General features: G+C 39.0%; 1 protein-coding gene and 1 long non-coding RNA gene across 2 annotated transcripts; one reads left to right on the forward strand and one right to left on the reverse strand.

Annotated features, from left to right (window-relative positions):
* The first annotated feature begins 134 nt into the window (after window positions 1-134).
* Window positions 135-4,470, forward strand: LOC120783099. The gene is made up of 3 exons (XR_005706300.1): window positions 135-327; window positions 3,822-3,949; window positions 4,030-4,470. It is a non-coding gene; the product is annotated as an uncharacterized LOC120783099 (long non-coding RNA).
* shmt2 (serine hydroxymethyltransferase 2 (mitochondrial)) lies at window positions 1,813-25,333 on the reverse strand. Its single transcript, XM_040115823.1, has 12 exons — window positions 25,186-25,333; window positions 16,706-16,897; window positions 12,750-12,829; window positions 11,733-11,933; window positions 11,400-11,481; window positions 8,989-9,111; window positions 7,205-7,344; window positions 6,911-7,073; window positions 6,184-6,283; window positions 4,696-4,851; window positions 3,799-3,906; window positions 1,813-3,535 (listed from the first exon to the last, which is right to left on the reverse strand). The coding sequence occupies exons 1-12, from the start codon at window positions 25,216-25,218 to the stop codon at window positions 3,408-3,410; spliced, it is 1,506 nt and encodes a 501-aa protein (XP_039971757.1). The 5' UTR covers window positions 25,219-25,333; the 3' UTR covers window positions 1,813-3,407.

A 25,333-nucleotide genomic window follows, 5' to 3' on the forward strand; every position in this document is an offset into this window, starting at 1 on the left:
TTTAGTTATACAATATGAGACTTGGTTTACAGTGAGCCAATACAGTGAACCTCCCTAAAACAAAAATACCCTCAGTATTGCAACATTTATGTAAACTACAAAACAGAATTACAGGACAATGCAGGCGCCAACCAACCAAAGGAAACAACCTCCACGCCAAGAAGAAAGTATTTCACAAAAGAAAACACTGCATTTGTGAGCAGTATAGGATCCATCATACAACCAGCAGATCACCATCGGCAATAAATCAGCCAGAAAGACAGGCAGCGGATGGAACCAGGCGCAGGAAGAAACAAAATGGACAGAGCCCGGACATGATCATGACAGGTATGTTAGCCACGAGTAGCCACCGCTTACCTCGATGAAGCAGTGACCCTCCGCGGACAGTAAATCCTTTGGTAAGAGTCGCAACTGTCCCAAGTTGTCCAGTGCGGCCCTTCCAAGTGATTCGTGAAGCCCTTAATCGATGCAAACGTTACTGAACAGAGCAGTCGAATGGCAACAGAGGCTAACAGAGGCTAACAGAGGCTAGCGGCAGCTAGCGGCAGCAAGCGGCGCTTTATGTCCTTCGCAAAGCCGTTATCTACATTAGGCTATGTTACCGGCATGTTTTTTTTTTGTTTGTCTTTTTTAAACGCGACATGTGCTGTAAGTAGTACTGTAGTAGTAGTATCTGAAGATGTGTCACAGCACTCAGCTCAAAGGTTGACTGTAAGGTAGCAGGCGAACGGCGGCAAATAGCGCGCGGGGCATTGAGGGGTTTAAATAGCCCGCCCTATCAAGAAGGGTGCGTTGGATTTGTGCTGCCGCTGGTAGAGTAGGCCATGTGCGGGAGGGAGGCCGCGCCCCCGCGGATTAGGTCTGAACGACCTCGCAAGGCTCACGGTCGGGATTTTAATAGTCACCTGGAAGGGCGATTTATGCCACCATTGGACCCCTGAAAACAAAATACGACCTAGTTTGGCTGACTGTAACTACATCTCTAACTGCTGTCTCTCAACCCCTTGCTGACTGGAAAACATTTCCAAACAGCTGCGGAGGAATCGACACTTAACTGTGAAGATACTTGTACAAGCCCTGCCTTGAGAGTCCTCAAGCAGTATTACAAAAATGTATCGAAGATAAAAGTACTCGGTATTCTATGAGCTTATCGTGTGATTTGTATGTAAAATTGCATATGTTAATGTCATATAAATGTAGTGGAGTAGGAATTAGATTGTTTCCATTTAGTGGAGTAAAAGAATCAAAGGTGTATGAAATAAAGGTGAAATGAAATAAAATAGTCATGTAAAGTACATGTACCCCCCCCCCTAAAAAAAAATACCACACCAAAATATACCCAAAACAAACCAAAATACCTAAATACAGTACTTGAGTATAGTAAAAGTACTTACGTACATTTCACAACTGCAAAATAGGTCTGCTGAGGGGTGAAGAAAAACTGCAGCACAAAGTGTACAGTAAAACGTGGTGAAACTAATTTTGGATTGTTATTACATGTTATTATTTCACATTTTTTTATCGAAACCCTTCCACATAAACTACTATAACCCCAGCACCAATCCTCTAAAACCAAAAGTGATTGTACTAATTATTATTGTACATATCTAGTTAAGAATTTACTACTGTGCTCACAATTTCAAACAGTCTAACACACAAACACATCTATGCTCCAACACAAACGTGCACCATGACTGTCCAGACAAACATGATACATTTTGACAGAATGACATCTTCCCACACACCTTGCTGGTCATGACTAGTGTGTGACAAGTAATGTATATTAATATTAGTTACACCACACAAATTATATTTGCATTAATGAATTTTATTAGGTATCAGCTAATAAAATAAAAGCGTTCTGTAAAAGACAGTTCAAACTTAAAGTACAGTACCTGGCAACGTGTCAGAGATGATAACAGATAAACAGTGACTTTATGAACAGTGCAGTAAAATACTTATTGGTCTGTTTTGGCAAAGTTCATTCTATTGGCTGTCAAAAACTAGTCATCTGGATAATTCATATTCGGTTTACATTAGAAGCTGGGTTTTGCACAAAGTAAGCCACTACCACACCGTTTCTAACATCCTTTTTCTCGATTGTGCTGTAAGACCATTTCACAAACAGAAATCTTGCTTCCTCACTGATGCAGTGATAATGACAATAGTGCTAATCTGTTAACCAGACAGATGACAAAATTCTCTGAAAATGTTTTATCAACTCCAGCTGCTTCAGTTTCCATCATTGAACACCGTGGTGAAATAAATGACACTTAAATCTGGCAAATTTCACCACAGATCATCTTTTTTCTTGCGCAACAAGTGATATTCATACTAGTATTAGAAACCAAAAGATATATGTGAAATGATGACAGTTCACATAGTTAATTTTTCTTTAAAATAATATATAGAAAAGTATATACTCTTTGTAAACGCACTTAAAGGAAAGTATGAAATAATCCAGGATGACATTGCTGTTATTATTCCATTTGGTTATTTATCTGCCATTACAAAATATAGAGTGATTAAAATCTGACATTATGATATGCCGGAAGAAAAAAAAAAAAAAAAAGATGATGCAATCACAACAGCATCAAAAGAAAACAAGGTGGACATATTATATTATAATTTGCAATCTGACTTGGACCCTTCCACTTTCGAGACAAGTTGCACGATTCTCTCCTAAATTAAAGGGCTAACTTTCAAATATGGATATTTTGAGTGAATTTGTGATTTTCAGCAAAATTTCCCCCACAAAAATGTTAGAAGGCCAACACAACATTGTTTGGCAGAGCAACCCTTTGCATCATGAAGCTTCCTACTTTACCTGGTTTCATAAAGAGAAAATGAGATTAGAAAAACTACCATGCACACAGGTGAATATAATAATCTACATTAGTGACTTTAGTTAAGTCTCTTTACAGCGTTAAGACTCTTCAGTGTAACTTATTGTAATAACTACTTATACATTAATCAAGTCACAGAGTCTGTGACCCCAGTACCTGTTGGTCATGTTGGATTTGAAATGTTATTTTTTCGTCCCATACACACACATTAAAGAAATGGTGTAAAAACAACGGAGAAAAATCTTCACACGTACAATAGAAAATAAGTTCTTCGGCTCTTAAAAAAAAAAAAAAAAAAAAAAAACTCATGTTTTTTTTCCTTTACCTCGATATGGAGGCCATGTTTTTACTAGAATAGACTGATGGATGATTGCAAAGAAGTATTAAAAAAATGTGGTTTCCCAGATCTGATTGGAATAAAGGGAACTCAAAATTCATCCCCATTTACAGTCACCAATCACATTTTACTACCTCATGACCTCTTTCCCTCTCCTTAAATACTTCTGCTCAGCCAGCTTTCCACCACCTGGCTTTCAGCCTCCTGACTCCATTCTGACTGGCCTAATGATCGTGGAAGCCCGGCATGGGAAAGGGCCTGGCAAAAGCTTCAACACGGTGGCGCAGATCAGCGATGCGAGCAACAGTCTCTGGGTCCTGAAGAAGGAAATTCTTGTAGTCCTGGAGCTTTCCTGGAGAAGACAGTGGAAAACAGAGGGCGAATGCTCAGCTTTCCATTTTTAGCTTTTTTTGTTTTATCACCACAGGGCCTTTTTTTTGTTTTGGTATCCAACAATTCAATATAAAATGCAGCATATCGTACATTTGTTGCATTTCTAGAAAATACATAGTTTCAAACTGTGATTTGAACAAAAAGACCAAAAAATTTAGACACACGTTCTTGCCAACCACCAGGCTACACTGTAATCTGTCTCCCTTCTCACATTAAGCTTACCTGTCTTTTTCTTGACGTCCAAGGCAATCTTGAAGCCCTCATCCATGAACTCGACAACTTGCACAAAGTCAGCTTCTTTGAACTGTCTTGAGGTCAGGGCTGGAGCACCTGGGACAGACAAGAACACAAATCCTGCAGCTTGAAATAAAAAGTAAGGATCAGCAATTTCTTCCTTTTACTTTTACAGTTCAACTGTCTGTTATTCATTTTCTTGCTTTTTTTCCTACTTAGGAACCATATGGTCTTTGGAAAAAAGAAGAATCCCAGAGCTTCTTCACATTTCAGTAATGAATCCACACAGACTCCAGATGTGTTAAATCTACACAGATGCTGATAGTCGATGGGTAACGAAGGTGCAGCCCAAATGAGAAGGTGATAAGTGCAGAGCATTGTACTGCAGTTAAAATGTCTTGCCTTAAGATAATGCTAAAAATGTGGCAGTGTAGCTCTTGAACTTCCTGGAAGATGATTAAAAAGCCAAACATGATTAATTAATCATGATTTGCTCAGTGCTTGTGGCTTAATTGGTGGCTGACTAATTTCCATATGCTGAACTACATTTTGAAAAGCTAAGTAAGAGAGATCAAGTGAAGAGGATGTTAACTGCAAACTAAATTTAAAATAAATAAATAAATAAATCACCTTGTATTTTTATAGAACACAAAATGCTGAACTGACCAATATAATAAGACTGAATATCTTGACAGAGTGGGAATATCGTTTACATTCTCATTCATACATTCTCTTTTTTTTAAATGAGATTTATAACTTTTTGAATACACAAATCAGCACAATTTTCCTGATTTTTTATGTGGTTTCTGATCCTACCCTTAATAAGTATGACAGGAACTTTATTGAGTCAGGCTAAAGGTAGTGTATTATGAAGCTGGTCCTTACCTAGCCTAAGGCCGCCAGGAGTCAGGGCACTCTTGTCCCCAGGGCAAGTGTTCTTATTGGCAGTGATTGACACGAGCTCCAGCACCCTTTCGGCACGAGCTCCGTCAATGCCCTTAGGGCGCAGGTCTACCAGGACCAGGTGGTTGTCGGTCCCACCTGAAATATTCAGCATTCCTAGTAAAAACTTTTGTAGAGGAGGAAAGTCCGAGGCTTTGTGGACACAAACTTCACTTTTAGGCCTTTGATCAGACCACCTCAACTTAAGGTTGACGTGGATGAGGTAATGTTACTAGATTTGATAACTTTAGGATATGAAAAAAAATACAGTTAATTATGAAGCCAAATTACTGTTGGGTAGTGTGTTTTCCGGGCCTTAAAATCCTTCACAGCGTCACCTTTCTGACGCATTTGTCCATGTTTATATGCATATTTACTTCATGTTAATCTGAGCACTGTATTTATAAATTTTACTTCATGGGACAACAAGAGCAAAAGATGACTCTGCTTCTCTTACTCAATGAGCTCTGTGAAGGTGACAAATGGACAATGCCATTAAAGCTATATGATATTTTACATTATTTACCAATAGTAAAATTGATTGTCATTGTGATTAAGAACAAATTACTTGAAGCGACTTAAGCAGGAAATTCACTTACTGGTTATTTTCTTTTATAGTTTGAACTATGCTCACTTGTATTTGTTTCATATACCAAATACACACTCAGTTGCCAGTTTATTAGGTACACCTGGTCAAATACAACATTTCTGAAGCTGCAGTTTATAGTCTGTTGAACTGTATTGCATTATATGAAGGTGTTTCTATCATTTTGTCAACCCTTTTTTATCAACGAGGGTACGCTGAATAACAGAAACACCTCTGTATAATGCAGTACAGTTCAACAACACCACAGACTACAGGGCACCTGACCGTGTAATCGCCCCCTAAAAATTTACATAGTTGAAAATGCCAAAATCTTACTTTAGCAATTAATGTATACAACTTACTTGAGTTAGTGCACACTCCTTTTTACAAGTTTGTTTGACTTAAGCAGTATAAAACACCCTTTTCCTTTTTATTTTTTACAGAGACATCTATAAAGGGATTAAAAAAACATGCACACAATGCAGTGTAAGCACAGGACAAGTCTGTATTTTTTTTTAAGGGTATCAACTAAAGGCTATACATCAAAAAAGAGCTGAGGCCAGCGTATTAAATGCAGTACAAGATTCAAGTAGTCGATCACAAGTACAAAGTGACCACTTTCATCTGATTTAATTTTTTTGACTGACGAGGCAGTGACACTGACATTACCCCATTTGCACATCACGAACTTAAATGCATTTGTTTGTTTTTTTCCGCCATGTTATTTTCATTTTGTGACAGGATCTCTTTATTGACGTTTTTTTGATGTTTCTCCCTGCTGTTTACTGAGCCAGTGTCTCAAAAAAAGAACGGTTAAATTTGAATATTTAATAAAGTTAGATTACCTGATACCAGGGTGTAGCCTTTGCTGAGAAGAGCTGCAGCCATAGCCTTGGCATTCTTTAGCACCTGGGCAATATACTCCTTAAACATGGGAGACTGTGCCTGGACACACACACAAATGATTGAAAGAACTGGGCTGGATACAAGCACTGGTTAGAGCTGCCTTTTTTCATTTGGCAATCAGGAAATGGTTCATGAGATATCAAGAAAACAATTTTATACAATATAAACATATCATTTTTTTTTTTCTCAAAAGTCTATTTTTATTTTTATCTTGGGGAAGATACTTTTAATACTTTCCTCTGATACCTGATCAAATTACCTGAAAAAAAATGTTTGACCACTGGTTAAAAGTACAATAGATATAACTATTTTAGTGATTAAAAACCCAAATAAGTTGAGGACTTTTGGCCTTAAAAAAATTCCCTTTCTATGGTAAAAGTGAGACATCACCTTTCCATCCTCTTAAACAGATTAAATATCAATAGTAACAGCATTAAGTTCCAGACAGTTCACACTTGAGAAAAAGAAGAAGCAGATGCCCACAGTAGTTTAGGGAACAAGCTCCTGAGTCAGGCTGTAAGATTTAGTTTCACTGTAAAATCTGATTCACCACCAGTTATCAGCTTTTCATTAGGAAATAGCAGACCGGGATATTAAACGTTATGTCAATACAAATAAAGTTAGTTACTTTTGCATTGAAATTGAGCATCTGTGTGTTGTTCTGACCTGTCTAAGTGCCACAGCCACACCGGCGATGGCATGGTTATGAGGTCCACCCTGCAGGGAGGGGAAGACAGAGAAGTTGACCTTGTCCTCGAGGTCGTACATGATCTCCTTCCCCTTCTTGTCCACTGAGCGAACACCCTTACGGTAGAAGATGAGGCCAGCTCTGGACACAACAGAATAATTTACTGCATTCTTACCATTTTATTTTTCTCTAAAACCCAAACAAGGTTTAATCCCTGGTAATTTCATTTGACCCTACTCGTCGCCCTATTGCACACTGGCTGTCCTCCTTACCTGGCTCCTCGGAGGGATTTGTGTGTGGTAGAGGTGACCAAGTCAGCGTGTTCAAAGGGAGAGGGAATGGCTTTGGCTGCTACCAGGCCACTGATGTGGGCCATGTCAGCAAGCATGTAGGCTTTAATGTCAGTGCACAGCTGAGAGGGAAAGCATGTAAAAGAGGGAAAAAACACAAAATTAGGGTTCAAATTGATACCCTAGGGCAGGAGTTATTTTTTTCGGTACGAGACCCAAAATCACTACAATCATGACTCTGTGGTAACTGAACTTCAGTGCAGGGAGTCAAGCTTTGGGGGGTAGAGAGACATGTACAAAAGGGGGTGAGTCCTACACTGTTAATACAATATAGCTATTAACACAATAAAACCCCAGCTGAAAGTCAGAAAGTTTTAAACGTAATGCCCAAATTTGTATGAACTGCACTGTATGTGCATGTGCATTATTTTTACGTACAGATTTCTACCAGAAACTACTATAGTTACTAAATAAAACTAAACTACATGCTTCAACTTGCCTCTGTCTGTGTCATCAGTGACCCTACTGAGCCCTGCTCTGTATATGTTGAAATGTGAGATATTAAAAATGTGAGATACAATCTCTTGGCACTAATGCATTTACATTTTCCCCCCATGGTTAAGATTTGATATCTAACTGTACATCTGTTAGCAGTACCTATTCTCTCAAATGGCAGATATTTCAAGATGGGAACTAGTGTAATTACACACTTTGCAGTCTTCAGAGGCCAGAAATATTACAGCATAATTCAATAAATCCTTGCTTTCTCTTGCCAGCATTTATTGAAAAAGGCACAAACAATAAATAGCTCGTTAAAATCCAAATGACTCACTGGCGAATGATTAGAGCAGTAAACAATCTTTCTAGTGCTCCAATTAATATGCATTATCATGACAATCTCCCTTCTTCTCATATCTAAACTGAATCAGCACATGTTTATTAGATTAAAAGGCAAGGGGAGATGGCAGGGTTACTGGAGGGGGTAAAGAACACAAGAGGGTGATGTGGAATAGCTGATGAACGCCGATAGTCAAATATATTTCAGATGGAAAAAAAAAAAAAAAAGCAGCCTTCTGCAATCTAGGTAACACAACACAGAAAATCTGGACAGGAGCCCGGCCTAGCAGATTCTGCCATAAAACAGTGAACAGTTCCAGAGACATGCCAGGGGGAAAATATGGCCCCACTTCAGGCCTAGTGGCAAAATAGTTATGGTGCTTAATAAAAACACAGCTCTGTAATGGTGGGACACTCCATCTGATGGTACTACCTAAAGTGCAGCTCTGCCACAAAGGGAAGCAGTCATGGAGTGAATGAAGTGAGTCAGCGGGTGGGTATAACAAAACAGATAAGGGGCCTCTTGTGCACTGTCAAACAGAGCAGTGAAGTGTGCCGTTAAAAGTTGGTACTGTGTACGTGTGAGTCGGTGTCCACGTTCAGTTCGGTTGAGTAGGCAAGAAGGCAAGCGAGAAAGACAGCATCTGTGTTGTTGCGCGCGAGGATGAAAGACCCTAAAAAATTGGTTTCTTTTTGGAAAGCTTGAAATTTAAAAGTGAATGCTTGGTATTTAGAGCAGAAAACTATGGGACGAAGGTGACAGTTCAATGGAAAAAATTGACTGAGTTTTAAATAAGAGAACAAAGCTGGTCTATCCTTCCTAATGCAGGATGGGAAGTGGAGAAATCAGACTGCAGGTAGAATGAAACACAGAGAGAGAGACGGGGTAAAAGCTGGGTGAGTTTTGAATATACAAAGTTTCCATGCACCTTCTTGATGCGGGCGTAGTCAATGAGGCGGGCATAGGCGCTGGTGCCAGCAATGATGAGCTTGGGCCGGAACAGCTTGGCCGTCAGCTCCATCTGGTCGTAGTCTATGAGTCCTGTTGCAGTCTGCAGAAAGGCAGAGAGGGAGACAGATTGAGAAGAGAGAGAAAAGGCAGAGTGAGAGGAAAGAATAAAGAAGTGGAGGAGGAATATGAGAATATTAGAGGGAGAGTAAGGGTCAGGGGAAAAAAGGAACATGAGAGGATAAAAAAAAAAAAAATGTCACATATCTTGAGGATCAACAGAAAACATATCAACACGGAAGAGAGATTTTTTTTCCATTTGAAGCTCATTTGAAGCAGCTGCATTTGAAGTACTCCGGCTACCTTAAAAGGGGAATTTATCTAAGGCAGAAATTTCAACCTATCGTATCATGGTAGAAGATGGAGCAACTGCAGTAATGCATCCCTACTTAGCCTAATTCAACCTTTCAGGCATCTACTCAACTGGTGTGATGAGGCTGAACACATTAGACATTGGTTTGGAGACTTTTCCTGCTCTTTTCATTGAACTAAGCAATTTAAGAGACATGTCAGACAATCCATTGTCCAGTGGGTGTAGTTCAAAGTCACATGAAATGGAGTCATGCTGGACCAGTCAAATGACCAGTGTGTCTTGTGCCTGAATCTCAAGTTTTACCCCCCCCCCCTTTCTTCAAGGGTTAGAAAAGAGAGTCAATGCAAGGGGAGGGAGAGAGAGAGAGAGAGAGAGAGAGAGAGAGAGAGAGAAAGAGAGAATGATGGAGCAGAAAAACAAAGTGAGAGACAAAGAAGAGAATGGAGAATCAGGGAGACAGACAAGAAAAAGAGTAGAGAAAAGGAGGAGGGAAAGCTTTATTTAGACAACCTGATAATCTCCCATCTCCAGAGCACATCTATGGATGGCCCCTCACTCCATCAAGCTGCTCATTGCGAAGACAGAGCCAGTGGTGCTGGCCAGCCTGTCGATTTCCCATTATCTCTCTCGCAGAGGGGTCCTGCCAGCCCATACATCAGCAGGTCTGGACATGCAGACTCTCATGGTCATCCATCAACTGCTACCAACACTACCACACAACTATGACCCAAAGAATAAAACACTATGCACTAATATATGATGACAATCTTATCTACATGTCTACTTGAAAAATTACTTGTCACATCTGAGTAGCCTGCGTGGTACAGATCTTCATGCAGGTGGAAAACAGCACTTCAGTTATTTTACGTAGTATACTAATAGGACTGTATGGTTATGTTGTGAGAAGACTGGCTATACAGCAGCCATATCACTTTAGTTTAAGTCCCTCTGTTGGCAAGAGTCTGCCAGTAAGCGTCTGATGGGCTGATGTTTCCTTGAGTTAGACACTCAATCCCTACCCACACTGTCTTGTGTCCTCCCTGTGGGGGCAAGAAAAGGAAACAGGATTTCCTACAATGGGATCACAGCGTTTCTAGTACGTTTTTCTCTTTTTTTCTGTTTATTTCACTCAATATCCTGTTATTATTTTATTACTTTGATTCGCAGACCCAGTCTTTTAAATTTAGACATTAGTGCTTATTGAAGAATTTGAATTTCTGTTTTTTTCTTGTTATTTTAGTCAATGACTACAACAAAAGAAGAGATTAAAAAAACTTGCAAAAATTAATGAAAAATAATTGTTTTGTAATGTACTGTCAACATAAAGACAGGAATATTTAAAAAAAAAGTGGTTTATTATAAGCAGCACTTTTTCTAAATGTTTTGTCCTTGTGGTGGTACAGCTGCACACTGTTCTTTATCCAGTCTTTAACGGTTTTTCCCATTCACTATTACAGCAGATGGGCTAAGAAAATTCAGTTCACAACATCAAACACTTTATACACAGCATACTGTGCAATATATTATTTTGGAAACATTCACAAAAAGTGTGTTTTGTCTATAAATAGCACAATTTAAGAAGTAGTAGAGTTGACTGATCGAACTATCTGAGAAGACTGTAGCTGCCCTGACACATGGGTGGTACTGACGAACAGTACTTGTTCATGTGCTGGTCGGTTCATAAGTCAGTTGTAGAGAACAACTGACTCTGAAAAGCTTGACTATAATTGTTTTGACATTAAAGGACCGGATTATTGGAATTCAGAAAACTCATCTCATCTGACATTGGAAGAAAATCAAAAAATTATGAGCACACATGACATTTATTAAGTATTTTCAAATATTATTTAACCTGTATCTGCTGCATCGCTTTCATTACACTATAACATGCTTTGGTCGCTGTTCGCATTCCATTCGCTTTTCTTCACAATTTTTAAGAAAGCTGATGGTATATCACTGGTATAAGTTGGTCCATTTTTAGTTGTTAGTTGATATTAGCGGTGAGGGTCTCTACTTACTTTCAGCTTGTAGGGCATGGACTCAAAATAGATTGAGGTTGCAGATATCCTCTTTACATCAGACATGTAGCCATGGGTCAGACTGGAGTGACAAAAAGGAACAAGTAGACAGGCAGTAAAAAAAAAAGACAGAAACATTTTATTCTTTAGTCTAAACAAATGTGCAGGTAAAGAAAAAAATATATTTTTCCATTTATTCTTCAGATCCTGCAAGTAACACACTAGCACTGGCCAACAAAGAAACTGGGGCATCTTAGAAAAGTGTGAGGGTAAGAGAAAATAAGTGACAGTGCGGTGGTTAAGATTAGAAAGAAATCCGCATTGACTACTGACTGTCCTCCATCAGGCAGGTCCAGGCCCATGATGCGGTCGTGGGGGTTGAGCACGGCAGTGTAGACGGCAAAGTTAGCAGGTGAGCCAGAATATGGCTGGACATTGACACCCCACAGAGCTGGATCCAGGTCAAAGGAATCCAAGGCTCTCTTCTGACACAGTAGCTCAATTTGGTCGACCACTTCTGCTCCACCATAGTATCTGTAGATGTGTGGGACACAGGGGTTTCAGAGAAAGAAAGAAAAGGAAACGTGATCTTCTATGAATAAAAAAAGACACTTTTAGGTCATTTACTAACAGATGCATCACTCCTGCAAACAACCTGTTAGATTAAGCACTGATATGAATTCAATTTATGTCAATCTCAACAATGGCTGTTACCTTTCATACATTTGCCACAAACGGCAGTGTTGGTCACAAAGACCTAGGGCAATCTAGAAAAATGTTGACCCGAGATCAGATTTGAGACATCTCAGGTGAAAATGCTCAAATCTTTTCAATGGAATTGCAGATGAAGGAGCAAGAGATGGCAACTGTACAAACCACTCATTCAGTGAAATCATGCATTTTTGCTCATTACATTAAAATGTAAAACAGCAGATGAAAAGGGTGTGGGGGGGAAAAAAAAAAAATTAAACATATTCTCAGGGAGGGACATTTATGGTAGGGTTGTAATGCAACAATCAAATGAGGAGCATTTCAGAATATATCAGCTCTCTGTTGGCTGCTGATAAATGTAAATTATACAAGGGCAAACTGAAAATAGAAAACATGCAACTATCAGCCTGACACCAAATTCTTCCAATGTATCCCCTCAGGAATCTTCTTTGGCAAGGTAGAGGCTGTGGATTATTTGCTGTGCCATGTACTATACAGCGATAGGGCAAGCGAGAGACCACAGTATAAATCAGCATGTGTCTGTGTGTGTGTTTAATTGTGCATGTTTGTGAAAAATATCCTAAAGCAGAGAATATCAACAGCATTAATAAGCCGGGGTGCGGCTGAATTAACACTCACCTTCTCCCTGGGTAGCCTTCCGAATACTTGTTGTTCAGACAGGAGCCCTGAGCTTCCAGAGCTGCTCGACTACAGAAATTCTGTGGTGGGAACACACACGCACACACAAGCAAACACACACTCAGATCAATGGCGCGAGTGGACAGAAGGGACAAGGATGGCAAATTAAAGTCTGTTAAGTGATAGTGAGATATCCCCCTCCAGCTAAAGGCAATCATTACAGTATTGAACCTCTGGACTTCCATAGAGTAATGCCCTGCACTTCACAATGCTTATCGCCTTGCTGCTGGAGGATACAAGATAATGTAATAAACTTTTCTGCACATGCTGAGATACATTGGTGTGTCCTTTTTTTTTTTTTTTTTTTAATCATTTTACGATGTGTTTTCAAAGAAAAACAAATTTTTGTGAGTTGGTTTGCTGCAAAAGAGTACAATTATCCCCAAAAAAGTTTTTGATTGTATCCTGTACATGTGCTGGAAGTTGAAAAAGACATGTTAAATGACATTTCTCTTTAATATACAAAAGCTAAATCACCATACCTGCAGCAGCACGGCAATTTAGCTGCACCAATTATAATTTGACAACTAACTCATGATCCCGTTTTTGTATTAGAGCTACAACAATTAGTTAATTAATCGATAAGTAGATCAACAACAATCTTGACAAATATTTTGATAAACTTTTTTTTTTTTTGGCAAAAATACTACACATTCTCTTGTTCTAGCTTCTCAGATGGGATGAGTTTACGTTTTTGTCCATTTTATGTGATAGCAAACCAGAATATCTTTTGTTTTTTGACCGGTTCTGGAAAAAACAAGCAACTTGAGCTATAGATAATTGTATTTGCGTTTTTTACTGTTTACTGAAATTTTGTGGCCCAAACAACTAATCTGGAAAATAATCAATAAATTAATCGTCAGTGAAAAGAATCATTAGTTGCAACTTTAATTTCAACTAACCGTTACAACTTTCTGTTTATCTTATAATTGCTATTTTCCCACCTACAGCTTCTGTGGCACCCATCTGATTAAAACAATACCTCTCTGAATTTCTTCTCCTGAGGTTTCTTCTTTTTATAAAGTGTTTCTGTTGGTTGAAAAACGTATTTGAGGGTATTTATGCTGGAGATGACAAGAGGTTGTCCAGCTCTTGTCCAAACCTTCCTGCCACACTAACACACCTCTCGTCTCTTCATGTAGTTTATACAAACAATTATAGGACATTGTTCAAATCATTAATAACAAAGCATTGAAGGAAAGGCTATCTTAATATAGAGCTTTTCATTATCAAGTTCCTTTACCAATTTTAAAGTAAGCCAATTTTAGGCAGATTGTTCAGCTGCATGTTTATGTGCACATACATAATGCGGGAAAAATACATTAAAATATGATGTTAAAAAAACAAAACGTTACCATATTAAATAATCAAAGATTCAGATTGGGATTGGGGGCAAAAACAAAATGTGATTGGGACTGTTGTCTTGTAAAGCCTGAACCGATGTTATTGATATTGGGCTGTACAAATAAACTTGATATGACATCCTGTTACGTATACAAATGTGTGCAACCCCAGCTATGTAACTGACAATGGATACCATCACTGCAATGCCATTCAAGCGGGCCTCCCTTCACGTGCAGTGAAACCTTTACAGATGGGCCAGAATTCGGGGGCGCGTCAGGTTTTTGATCAGCCTGAAAGGCCACATGTCATTACGCTGCTCATTGACCTCAACTGGCTACCCATGCCCGTCTGATCAAATTCAAGTCACTAATGCTTGCCTACAGAGTGACTTCTGGGTCTGCACCCATGTACTTTAACTCAATCATACAGGCTTATGCTCCTTCTCGGCCAGTGCGTTCCTCAAAGGAACATCGTCTAGCATTGTCCTCCCCGCACAAAAGGCAATCACAGTCCAGACTTTTCTCGTTTGTGGTTCCCCAATGATGGAATGAGCTACCAAATGTTATCAGAGCAGGGGCGTCCCTCTCTATCTTCAAGAATCTCTTGAAGACTCATTTCTTCAAAGAGTACCTGCTCTCCTAACAGATCTAACAGTCTAAATGCCTAACTAGCACTTATTGCGCACTTTCGGTGCACTTCTTTACCTGTTCCCCTTGCACTTTGTCTTTTGAATAGATCTAGCTCTTAAAACATACTCCAAGGTCTCATACTGTACTGAAGCTTTAGTGTTGTCCCCCACTTGTAAGTTGCTTTGGATAAAAGCTTCATCAAAATAAGTAAATGTAATATAATGTATTACCACTTTTGGCATGACCTCCTGAACCAACACTCTACTGTATATTATCACACTGGCCAATAATTGGGTCTGACACAAAGCACACACAAACACCTACAGTCTCCACTTTCTCCCTCGTTGCAGTGGTGGTGTGTGTGTTGTGTGCGTGTGTGGTTATGCTAATGCTTCACCTGGGAGCCAAGAGAAGATCAAGGGAGATAACAGCTCCAGTAACAGCTTTCTGCTGCGTCCGTCTGTCATGCTGACGAATGTGCATATATTAGAAAAGGAAATGTATGTGTTTCTCAGTGTCTTGAAATGTTTGCATGTGTGTGTGTGTGTGTGTGTGTGTGTGTGTGGGGACAAGTATGGGAAAATGTATGTCTGCCTGGCTGAGCTGTACTGTGATGTGCCTTACAGAGTGAGGTGAGGAGGAGGCAGAATGAAGATATCAGCTTTATCTCACACTAGAGTGGTCAGGTTTGTGCTGAGAAGGGGACTGATATACTCCACTGAATAACTACTGTGGCGAAGAAGAAACAGGAAGCAAGAGAAAGAACAACGCAAAATAAAACCTTTTCTGCTCTTTAGAATAGTAAAAATTTTCCATTTCACACCATCCAGCCTTGGAGTGAAAACACAATTATGCTGTATGCGATTCAAGCCGAGTTTGAATGACTTACAGCACACTGTGCATAGTTGGTCAGTGGGTGAATAATGAATGAAAAGTGAGGTTGATTTCAACTTGTTCTTTAAAAAAAAAAAAAAAATTCAACACTTGTCAGAGTTCATGATATCTGTTTTATCATATGTATATTTGAGCCAGAAGGTCACAGTTTTACTGGGCTAGCAGCCCACTGAAAATTTTAAAAACCAGGAATTTTTACTGATATAAACTATTAAACATACAACAGCAAGATGATTTAGGAATAAATATGCACAATAAGTTAATTTACATTTGCAGCATAAGATTTTTAACTGCAACACCCACATAATTCGTTGTACTGAATATGCTGTACATAGTGTATTTATCTAAAGTATGAGCCCTTTAAGGCTTTTTGTCAATGCTGCCAGCAGGTATTTGGAAAAAAAAAGGCAAGCAGGATAGATATCTATCAGGCTAGCAAGTCTACTCATTCACCCATTAGACTGTTTACATTGGCTGTCTTTCCTTAAAAACGAGCCAAGGCAATAAATACAAAATGGTATAGGATGGGTTGTTATATTCTTCTAACGGCTGACTGAATGAAAAAAATCTGTCATATTATAATTCAAAGTATCTGCCATCATGTCAATTCCTTGCCGAAATTGTTAAGGCATTGACCAAATGAGGTCCTTGATTGACAAATCAAGAGGTTCAAGGAAGTGTCTTAGATTGCCCAGGCTATCAGTTAATCCTCTGGCCTATAATTTTTTAAATATCTATCCATTGTAAAATCAAAATGTCTTGAGGAAGCTAATTAATTTACACATTCACTAAGGTGCATGCAAAGTTATCCTGACATCCTACATAGGTTTAAAATCAGACTTAAGAACTTTGGATGTCTTCCCCCTCTCTTTTGCAGCCCACTCTTCCCCTCTCTCCATTGTAAACTGTTCAATTAATCACATATGTGCAAAAACAGTCAAAAACTACATTAATTTAAAAAAAACAAAGAAAAAAAACAAACCAAACTTCAGTTTTATATTTTAAAGGGTTTTTTTTTTTTTTTTTTACCTCAGATGCAATGAGCTCTAAGCCACGGCACTGCCTGTCTTTCTCTTTCTGAAGTAGATCCCACATCTCAGGGTCATCCTGAGCCAGGCTCTCCTGGCCTGTCCATGGACGATCTTCATCCACTGTACGCATGGCAGCGTAGGACTGTTGACCACGTACACTGAGACGAATTGGGGCTCTCTGGCACAGTGGCTGTGTTCAGAACAGAAGTTGCAGGGTTGGTGGATTTGAGGAAAGAGAGAGGATACAAACAAAGGAAAAGGATCAACTGACAGTAAATTAACTTTTTTACATAGCTCAGAGTTATTATAAACTTATTTCTTAAACTGGCTCATTGCACTAAAATTGGTCTTATGAGAACTGACATAATATGCCAAATTTTGGGGAGATATTTTTTTCAGCCAAAACTGCAGATTGTTTTATTTTACCAAGATCTTACTACTGGAATGCAAATACCACAGCTTCGATTCAAATAGCATAAAACTAGTAGGACAGCAGTAAGTGTTGCACCTGCAAGATTTTTGGTGCCATCAGAAACAATATTCAAGATAAATTATTTTTTAAAAATGTGAGTCTGTTGGGGGAGGAAAAAATGAAAACAATGTGTGTAATGCAGTGTTTCCCACAGGTTACGAATTTACTTGTGGTGGTGGGTGGCGCGCCGTGTGACTGATGTACATGCAGAGACTCATGCAGTTTAGAGGGGGAGAGTGTAACCCCGGTTATTTTCTGCGTTCGAATGTAAGATTTACCTATGCTGAAATCGAGTGATTTTATCTACCTGGACGGGCCTCCCAAATAGAGCCTATGTATGGGAAAGGCTGTAATGTGAATGTAAAGAGGAAAGTAGCGGGGCCTCTTCCCTTAAAGAGGGACCAGCACATATCAACAAACAGGTTACACAGAAAAGAATTTCTCTACAGAATGTATCTGATCATTTTACATACTTGAAGTGACACCCTGATTTGTCCTATATAAATAAAAGGAGACATTTCAAGTCTCTTGCCCTCTTCTGTTCCTCACAGAATCTAATATGTAGCCTGGCATAATTAGAAGCTGGCGTGTTTGCAGGATATCAATAATCAGCATGGTTGTTCAATTATGCCTCTATCAGCACTTCTACAAACTGAGGGACTGACTTTGACAGTCTCAGTGTACCGAAGGAGGCATACAGAGAACAGATTCAGCACTTCCTGCTTATCTAATCTGGACTGGGGCTGGACTGGGGCTTCTTCTGCTGCTGCAATGCCTGATCCTGAGTGTGTGCAGAGTCCATATAATCTTCAATGGCTCTGTCTTTTTTTTTTTTTTTTGTCGTCCAATTTAAACATGAATCCTACAATATACTGGGTTCAATCCTGTTTGTCCTATGCTCTGTGCCTGGCTTGGTACTACATACAGTAAATTCTTAGCATAGATAATAATAAAATCTTAAAGCTGCATGTGTGCCCTTCAGTGCACAACTCCCCTCTATAGATCCCAATCAACATGGAGAATACTGTGTGGGAGAACACTCAGGGGTTAAAAAAAAAAATTCTTGACAGGTTGATTGCACTCAGAACAAATTGGCTCTCTTCCGTCATTATATCAACAATGTGATGATGACTCTGTGTTGAGATCAATCCCACCACAGCCAACCTATAGTTATCATCTGTACAGGTGTGCTGGGGTGTGAGGGACAACCTCACTTTAATAGCACCATTAAAAAGCAATTAACACAATGCTTAGGACTGGCCGAGGACACCCATTAAAAAAAAAAAAAAAAATTTGCACTTCCTCCATGTGGTGTAAAAAAATGTTTGGGCCCTTAATTTATTGCACTGTAAATCTAACAAAGAAATCTAACTTTATTGTTATAAAAACAAATAATGAATTTTAATGTTGGGCAGAATAATAGTTAATAGACAAAATGGGTCATCTTTGCAGGCAAAAATTACCCACTATAGTATTATTATTTCACATTCTTAAAAAAAAAAAAAAAAAAAAAGTAAGAAGAACACTTAATTCTTAGAAGCAGCTTGAAGACAGTTTATTTAATCCATCGCTGTTTATCCTATCCTCTCTACGCCGCCTCTTCCTTTGCTCTCCAGGGTGGCAGAGGGGACACTGGTGACACACCAGGGGAGGCGACTGGCACATTAATGGCCGATTTTGAACAATCTGTACCTTGACCCTCTGTCACCAGTGGCAGTGGTAATGGTGGAGAAAGGGAGAGAACCCCCCCTCAGGGTTCTGGAAGAGAGGAGAGCCTGGGGAGACAGGTCGGGCTGCCTCTGAGGACACGTTTCTCACTGAGAAATCACACGGGTCATTTAATCTTGACGGGAACTGTCCTTTGCTGTCTGCGTTTCTGCTGGGACACACCAGGGCAGGGGGGAAGCAGCTGCAGAAAAATCCAACACAAGGCAAAGCTGCCATAGATACAGCACAACTGACGACTGCAAAAAAGACAAGGGTGCCTCTCCCTTCTCCTCCGCACCTCCACCTTCATCCCTGCTCCCTTTTCCCCATCCTTCTGTCCCCATCATGTCAGCCAAGTAGCACTCATGTGGCATTTTTATTAGTTCCTCTTGTCATCCATATCACTTTCATGGTGTCCAAACAGGACAGCTCTGGGCGTAAACAAACACGCAGGTCAGTCCCTGTGGTCTACCTTTCCGCTGTCCTGCCTTATTTCACAGCCCTGATCATTACAGGAGATTAATTAATAAACACAAGATAAACTGATCCAAGAAAAGTGAGAGCCAAGATACAAGCACCGAATATGTCACAATGGGACTATTTTTAGGCGACAGATTACACTGTCGTTTGAAGGTGAACTTGATGAAGATTCCGCTGTGAGAAAAGGGCCCCATCAACATGGGTGCCGAGCACAAAATAATAGCAGAGTCACAGATCCACCGCATCTGCGTGACAATGATAAGGTAATTGTTGGCAGTTTGCCTTTCCTGTCAAACATCTGTGCCCAAAGAACAATGGCAGAGAAGAAGAAAAGGGAAGACAGAAAATCATTTCATTAATCCTAGTTCTGTATTATTTTGGCCCATTTCCTGAGCAGCTCCCAAAGCGAGTCAATTTTACAGATGACTGCTGTCCATCAGTGGATATACCAAACAACAATCAGCCTGGTAACACAAGAAAAACAGAAAGGACTAGAGAGGAGAAATAGTGAAGAAAAAAAAAAGAAAAAGAAAAAAAAGATATGTAAGGTAGGAGAGAAGAAGTGTCAACAGGCCAACAGCATCCGTCAGTCTGACACGCAGTTGCCTCTTTCCCTGTCACTGACTAATAGCAGGGCTGACCGTTACAAATTGCCCTGTGATTCAGTATGGATGACACTAGACTGAGAAATCTGGATAGAGTGAAAAGGCGTGAAGGGACGGAGGCAGAGTCTGGGGCGACTCCACTCTATTCGGGTCAAAGGGTTGTCAGGGTGACAATCAGAGACTTAAGCGATGCCAGTAATAAAGCCAATCTTCAGATGATGTAGGCAGTGGAACAGTACATTCATGCTATAATCTTTCCCCAATATTTGTGTGGTGAAAAAAAAAAAAAAAAGATTGTGAGGGAGCTCTACACTGGGCTTCCTGATGCCTCAGCGAGTCCAGATGGATGCTGTGGTTTGTACTTGTGACACTGCTTGGGTCGAGCCTGGCTCGTGGCCTTTCTTGTGCCTGTGCCCACAAACCTCTCATTGTCTCTGCCAAGTGTACAGTCTGTTAAATGAAAAAACAGAAATTCTTTACTATGTTTTCCTGCATTGTAAAATCTTGTTAGGGCCACCTAAAGGCAAATTTGAGCCACCTACATACAGTTAAATCAGTCCTAAAACTATTTTAAAAAGTGTGTATTTTTGAGAATGAAATGCTTTTAAGACACAGTGGATATTATTCTATAAAGAGTAAAAGGAGAGAAAATTAGTTTATGTTGGTTTTCAATCCACTATAACATTTTTTTTATTTAACAATTTTTAGAAAATCTCAGAAACTAGTGAAAAATGCCCAATATAAAATTTCCACTACCCCATTGTGACATTTTTCAAAATAGTTAAAATATTCAATTTACAGTGATATAAGACAGAGGAAAGCAGCACATCCTCACATTTGCAAAACTGGAACCTGCATGCATTTGGCATTTTTTAAAGTAAAATTCTAATTTGTTAAATGCAGCTATCCTTTGAAGATCTCACTGATCTGCTCTACACACATGCACGTTTCATTTGGATGAAGAGGATTGGATATGTAGATTTGTGTGCAGAGTTCATAAAGATGTAAGCTAACAAAAGCAAAAAGGCTTAGAACATTGTAAGGTACATGCAGTCGTAGTGTGAGGTATCCCAAGACACTGGCAGATGTTTGTTTGTTTGATATGCGTTTAGTCTGGTATTGACATGAGGAAGACTTGAAATTTTGAAGACACTGGCTGCTATATTTCACTAAGTCAGGGTAGCTCCAAGCAACTTATAAACGTCACTGTTGCAAAAAAAAAAAAAATGAAGCCAAGAATCAATGCTGACAAACTTGTGTTTGTTCTGCTCCTTTTAAATGAATAAAACTGAATTAAAAAAAGCTAAAGAATGCCTCTTCTGGGACATTGTTAGGTTAGACTATGTTAAAAGTTGGGGTGTATAGGCATTAAATTAAATCTTTTGCGGTTTTGGTGTGGGAGGTGATGAAGCCAGACAGGCTGTGTTCAGATTGTCATCAGATCCTCTTTCTGAGCCAGCTTAAAAAGTAGATAAAAACATTATGAAAACTTATTTTTGGGTGTTATTGAATGTGCCAATAGCACTCTTCTCAGTTGATCTTAAAAAATATAAAAATAGAAATAAAAACATAAAAATTAGGTTTCCAAAAAAAGTTGTGTTATCTGTTACATGGAGTTAACCTCTGTTGACTGTAACGTTTGAGAAAAGCAGCAACACTGCAAATCTTTTCTTCTGAACTTCAAATAAAAGCATGGTGAGTAGGAGTTATGCACCAAACTCCACAGGGCAGGTCTGCTCACCAACAAAAAGAAAGTCTTGAAAAACAAGTCTCTAATATTTTAGTACACAGCACAGAGAAATATTAGTATTTTTAGCAGTAACTTTAATAAATGCGCATTTGTTTTTACATTTTCGTTTACATTTTTTAAGTTGGTCATGTAGTATGCAACAAAGATACATTGTATTTCAACTGTTGATGAGGTGAAATTTCAGGAAACAAAATGCATTAAGTCTGAGCACTAATCACGCTAACTTCTTATATTTAAAACCAAACATTTTGTCCAGCATTGATACTGGGAAAAAAACAGAAGATAACTTTCTCAATAGGTTAATACTTTAAGAGTTTCTCTCAGTGTAAGTTTACGTCAGTTTCCTGGTTACATCACTGGCATGTTGACTTTCCTACTTGTCTAGTCGTGACAGGTGTAGACTTTGGTCATACCAGTAAAATATTATTAAGCATTAGCAGAAGGCTAATAAACAGCTTAAGGCACGTGAACGTCATCTCTCAATGTTGTTCTTTCCTCATGCTTACGTCGGAAAGGCAAGGACACATCTGGTACTGACAATTAAACATTTTTAAGTGTTCAGAACAGAAAGCTCAACAGAGTAAGGATGTTAGAGCAGCATTTCAGTTTTCTATTTGACCTCTAGCCTCTGGTTCTTGTAAACACCAGTGGTTTAAAAAAAGTTGCTGATGGATGTACAGATGTACAGCAGTCCGTGGAAATACTGGTGGGCCATATGCTCTCCAATGTTCTCACACTTTTGAATTGAACATTTGCCCATTCCCTCCTCCTTTATTCCCCAGATTTTTCACAGAACTGTCAAATATTAAATCTGCCATAAATGTGAAATTATAAAAGCTACATTCTGTGATAGCCAAACTCAGTTTGCTACTGGATTACAAAATAAATGTGTCTTTTTTTGAATGTAGGGGTTCTTCACAGGTTTAAAGGTGTGTGTGTGGAAGCGTTTTCTATCATTACACAGTGAATCTAAGATCAAGCACCTCCAAAAGGCCTTTATTTGGTGATTCAAAGGTTTGAACAGGGCCAGTAAAAATCCATGCAATTCAAACATCATCTCTACCAGAACTAAGTTCTTCCGATAAAACAGCCTGTTAAAAAAAAAAAAAGGAAAACAGCTTGTATGAAAGTTGATTAAACATTGAAAAAGAAATGCTCTAATTAATAAAAGAAATAACAATGTAGTTAGAAATAACAGCTGAGAAGCAGCCTTGGTTCTTTGCCCTCTTGCACTGAAAGAAAGGTTTTCATCATGGGATTAGAAATTATTCTTAATTCTTAAATGGATTTAACTGTAATGTTAGGAATCTACTGGCCCACTTTAGAGCAAACATCCCCATAATGGCCAAAGCAATCTTTGTTTTCCACTGATATTAATATCAAAAGCAACACATGAACTTAACAACCAAGTCACAAAAGCTGAGTTTCCCTTATAGCCAGCCATCTTCATGGACCAATCCTAAAACTATCCTCTAAAGAAATTGAGGTCAACAGCAACAAGCAATAACTGCACAGGGTGAAATCTTTCTTTTATGTATACAGAATCTATGAGGATATCAAATGCCTTGACCAAAAAGCAGACAGTCTTGTGAGTCCTTTAGAAATTCAATGAAGATGCACACTTAACCAATTAGCACCAACAGGAAAAGCATGCAAGCATGTGAACCACTCAGTTTAATGGGAAACGTCATGGACAGTAACTTATAAAAACTAGGTCTGAATAGAGGCCACAAGATTTTGGCACACACTTGGCATAGCCTAGTTGTTTCAGAGAAAGTACATGGAATTCACACCATCTCCAAAATGGGTCACTGCATAAAGTTCAAAATCAGGCTGTTAATAGCACTCAACCAACTTTTTTCCACCAACACCTCTATCACCCTGATGTCTCAACTAATAGAACAAATTGTTAAATAAAAAGGCTGTCAAATTATAAAGGTTTCTGAAATCACTGTGCAACCATTCAGTCATTCAAAATGAATGTATTTTACAATCACTTTCACAGGGAGAAAATTACTCACATTCACAAACATAACTATTTACTATAACAACAGATCCCACTGTACATTGTACAGTAACAATGTCCTTTAATTCATTTGCAACTTTGCAAAGCTTATATCATTTCTGACACTGTGTCAGAGGTGTTTGTTGAGGCTGTAGTCGACAGTGCTTTCCCTTATATTGTAAATAATAAAAGTAAAATAAATACACAAAATGTTAGGATGTTAGGATTTACATTTATTTGAAAGTTTATTAGGTACACCTAGCTAAATCGAGTGCAGTCTAATACAACAGGCCTGAAATAAATCATTGAACATTATAATGTTCAGATACTGTTACAATTCTTTTGGAAGGGTATTGATTCAACTGCATGCTCAATGAAGTGGCTGCAGTTTGTGTTGCAGTTGAATTGTTACGCGTTATACTGAAAGGTGTTGAAAATATTTTGCCCAAACCCTTTTAAAATTAACAAAAGTAGACTACATATGAGAGTTTAGCATTAGTTTTAATTAAGTGTAGCTAAAAAACGGACAGCTGAGCGTAGAAGTTAAGTGTCCCTTGGACCTTAGATTCACCGTATATATGAGGATAATATCTATATTACACTAATAAAAAAATGGGATTAAATTATCCCTGCAGCTACCCCACAATAATAAATACTTCAACAGTCAAGAAGCTGCTGACACTGCTCAAACAATAGATAATATTTCCCAAGTCTGACAAAAATACAGCCTTATCTGTTACATAATTGCTTCAAAGTTGGAAGTTAATATTTGCTTGGTACTCATACAGAACATTTCTTCCTCAATTTGCACTTTGGACGTTACTGGGGGCAGGACCACTCATTTCTAGTTAATTATATCTGTGAACCTTCTCTCGTATTATCTGCATGGAGTTATCAAGACTGAGGCTTTTAACTTGAAACCCCTCTAAGTTCAAAAACAGCTTGTGTGTTGCTGAGTAACCGTAAAATAACTTCAACTGCAGTTTTAGTGACAAAACACTATTTCATAACCGATTAAATTATCTATCTCTTCTTCGTGACGCAGAAAAACGTGCTCATTCGTGTTGTTTCTCGCAATTTTTCCACATGATGAAACTGAGCAGTCGCTGTTGCATCATTACGTGGACACAGCTGCAGCTATGTAACATGCACTGGCAGCTAGCTGGCTAGACTATCAGCTAGCTAACAACTGTCAAGATTTCGAAAATGCAACGCAAACAGGACAGAAAACACGGCTACCGGCGAAGTGCTGCAAATAGTCTTTCATTTGGTGACAACTGAACAGCTTGCTCGGGCAGAAGTGGGAAACTTAACCCCCCCCGACGACTGTAGTACTGGCCAACATTGACGTTAAGCTAGCTAACAGTTCAACCGCACAGGAACGCCGGCTAAATTAACCACCTGAAAAACACCGTGAACGAGACAATGACAAAGAAATCTTACTTAATGATATACCTACCCGTGTGAGTTGTCTCAGCGCGAATGACAGCATTTTTTTCAGTTCTCAGGCCAGAGGAAGAAACAGCACAGCCAGGAGACACACGGTTGACAGACTCCGAAAAGGCTGTTTGAAGTTGTTGGCAGCGGCTGCTTACGCTTATCTTGCC

This window comes from Xiphias gladius, chromosome 21 (genome assembly GCF_016859285.1).
Source record: "Xiphias gladius isolate SHS-SW01 ecotype Sanya breed wild chromosome 21, ASM1685928v1, whole genome shotgun sequence".
Lineage (NCBI taxonomy): Eukaryota > Metazoa > Chordata > Actinopteri > Istiophoriformes > Xiphiidae > Xiphias > Xiphias gladius.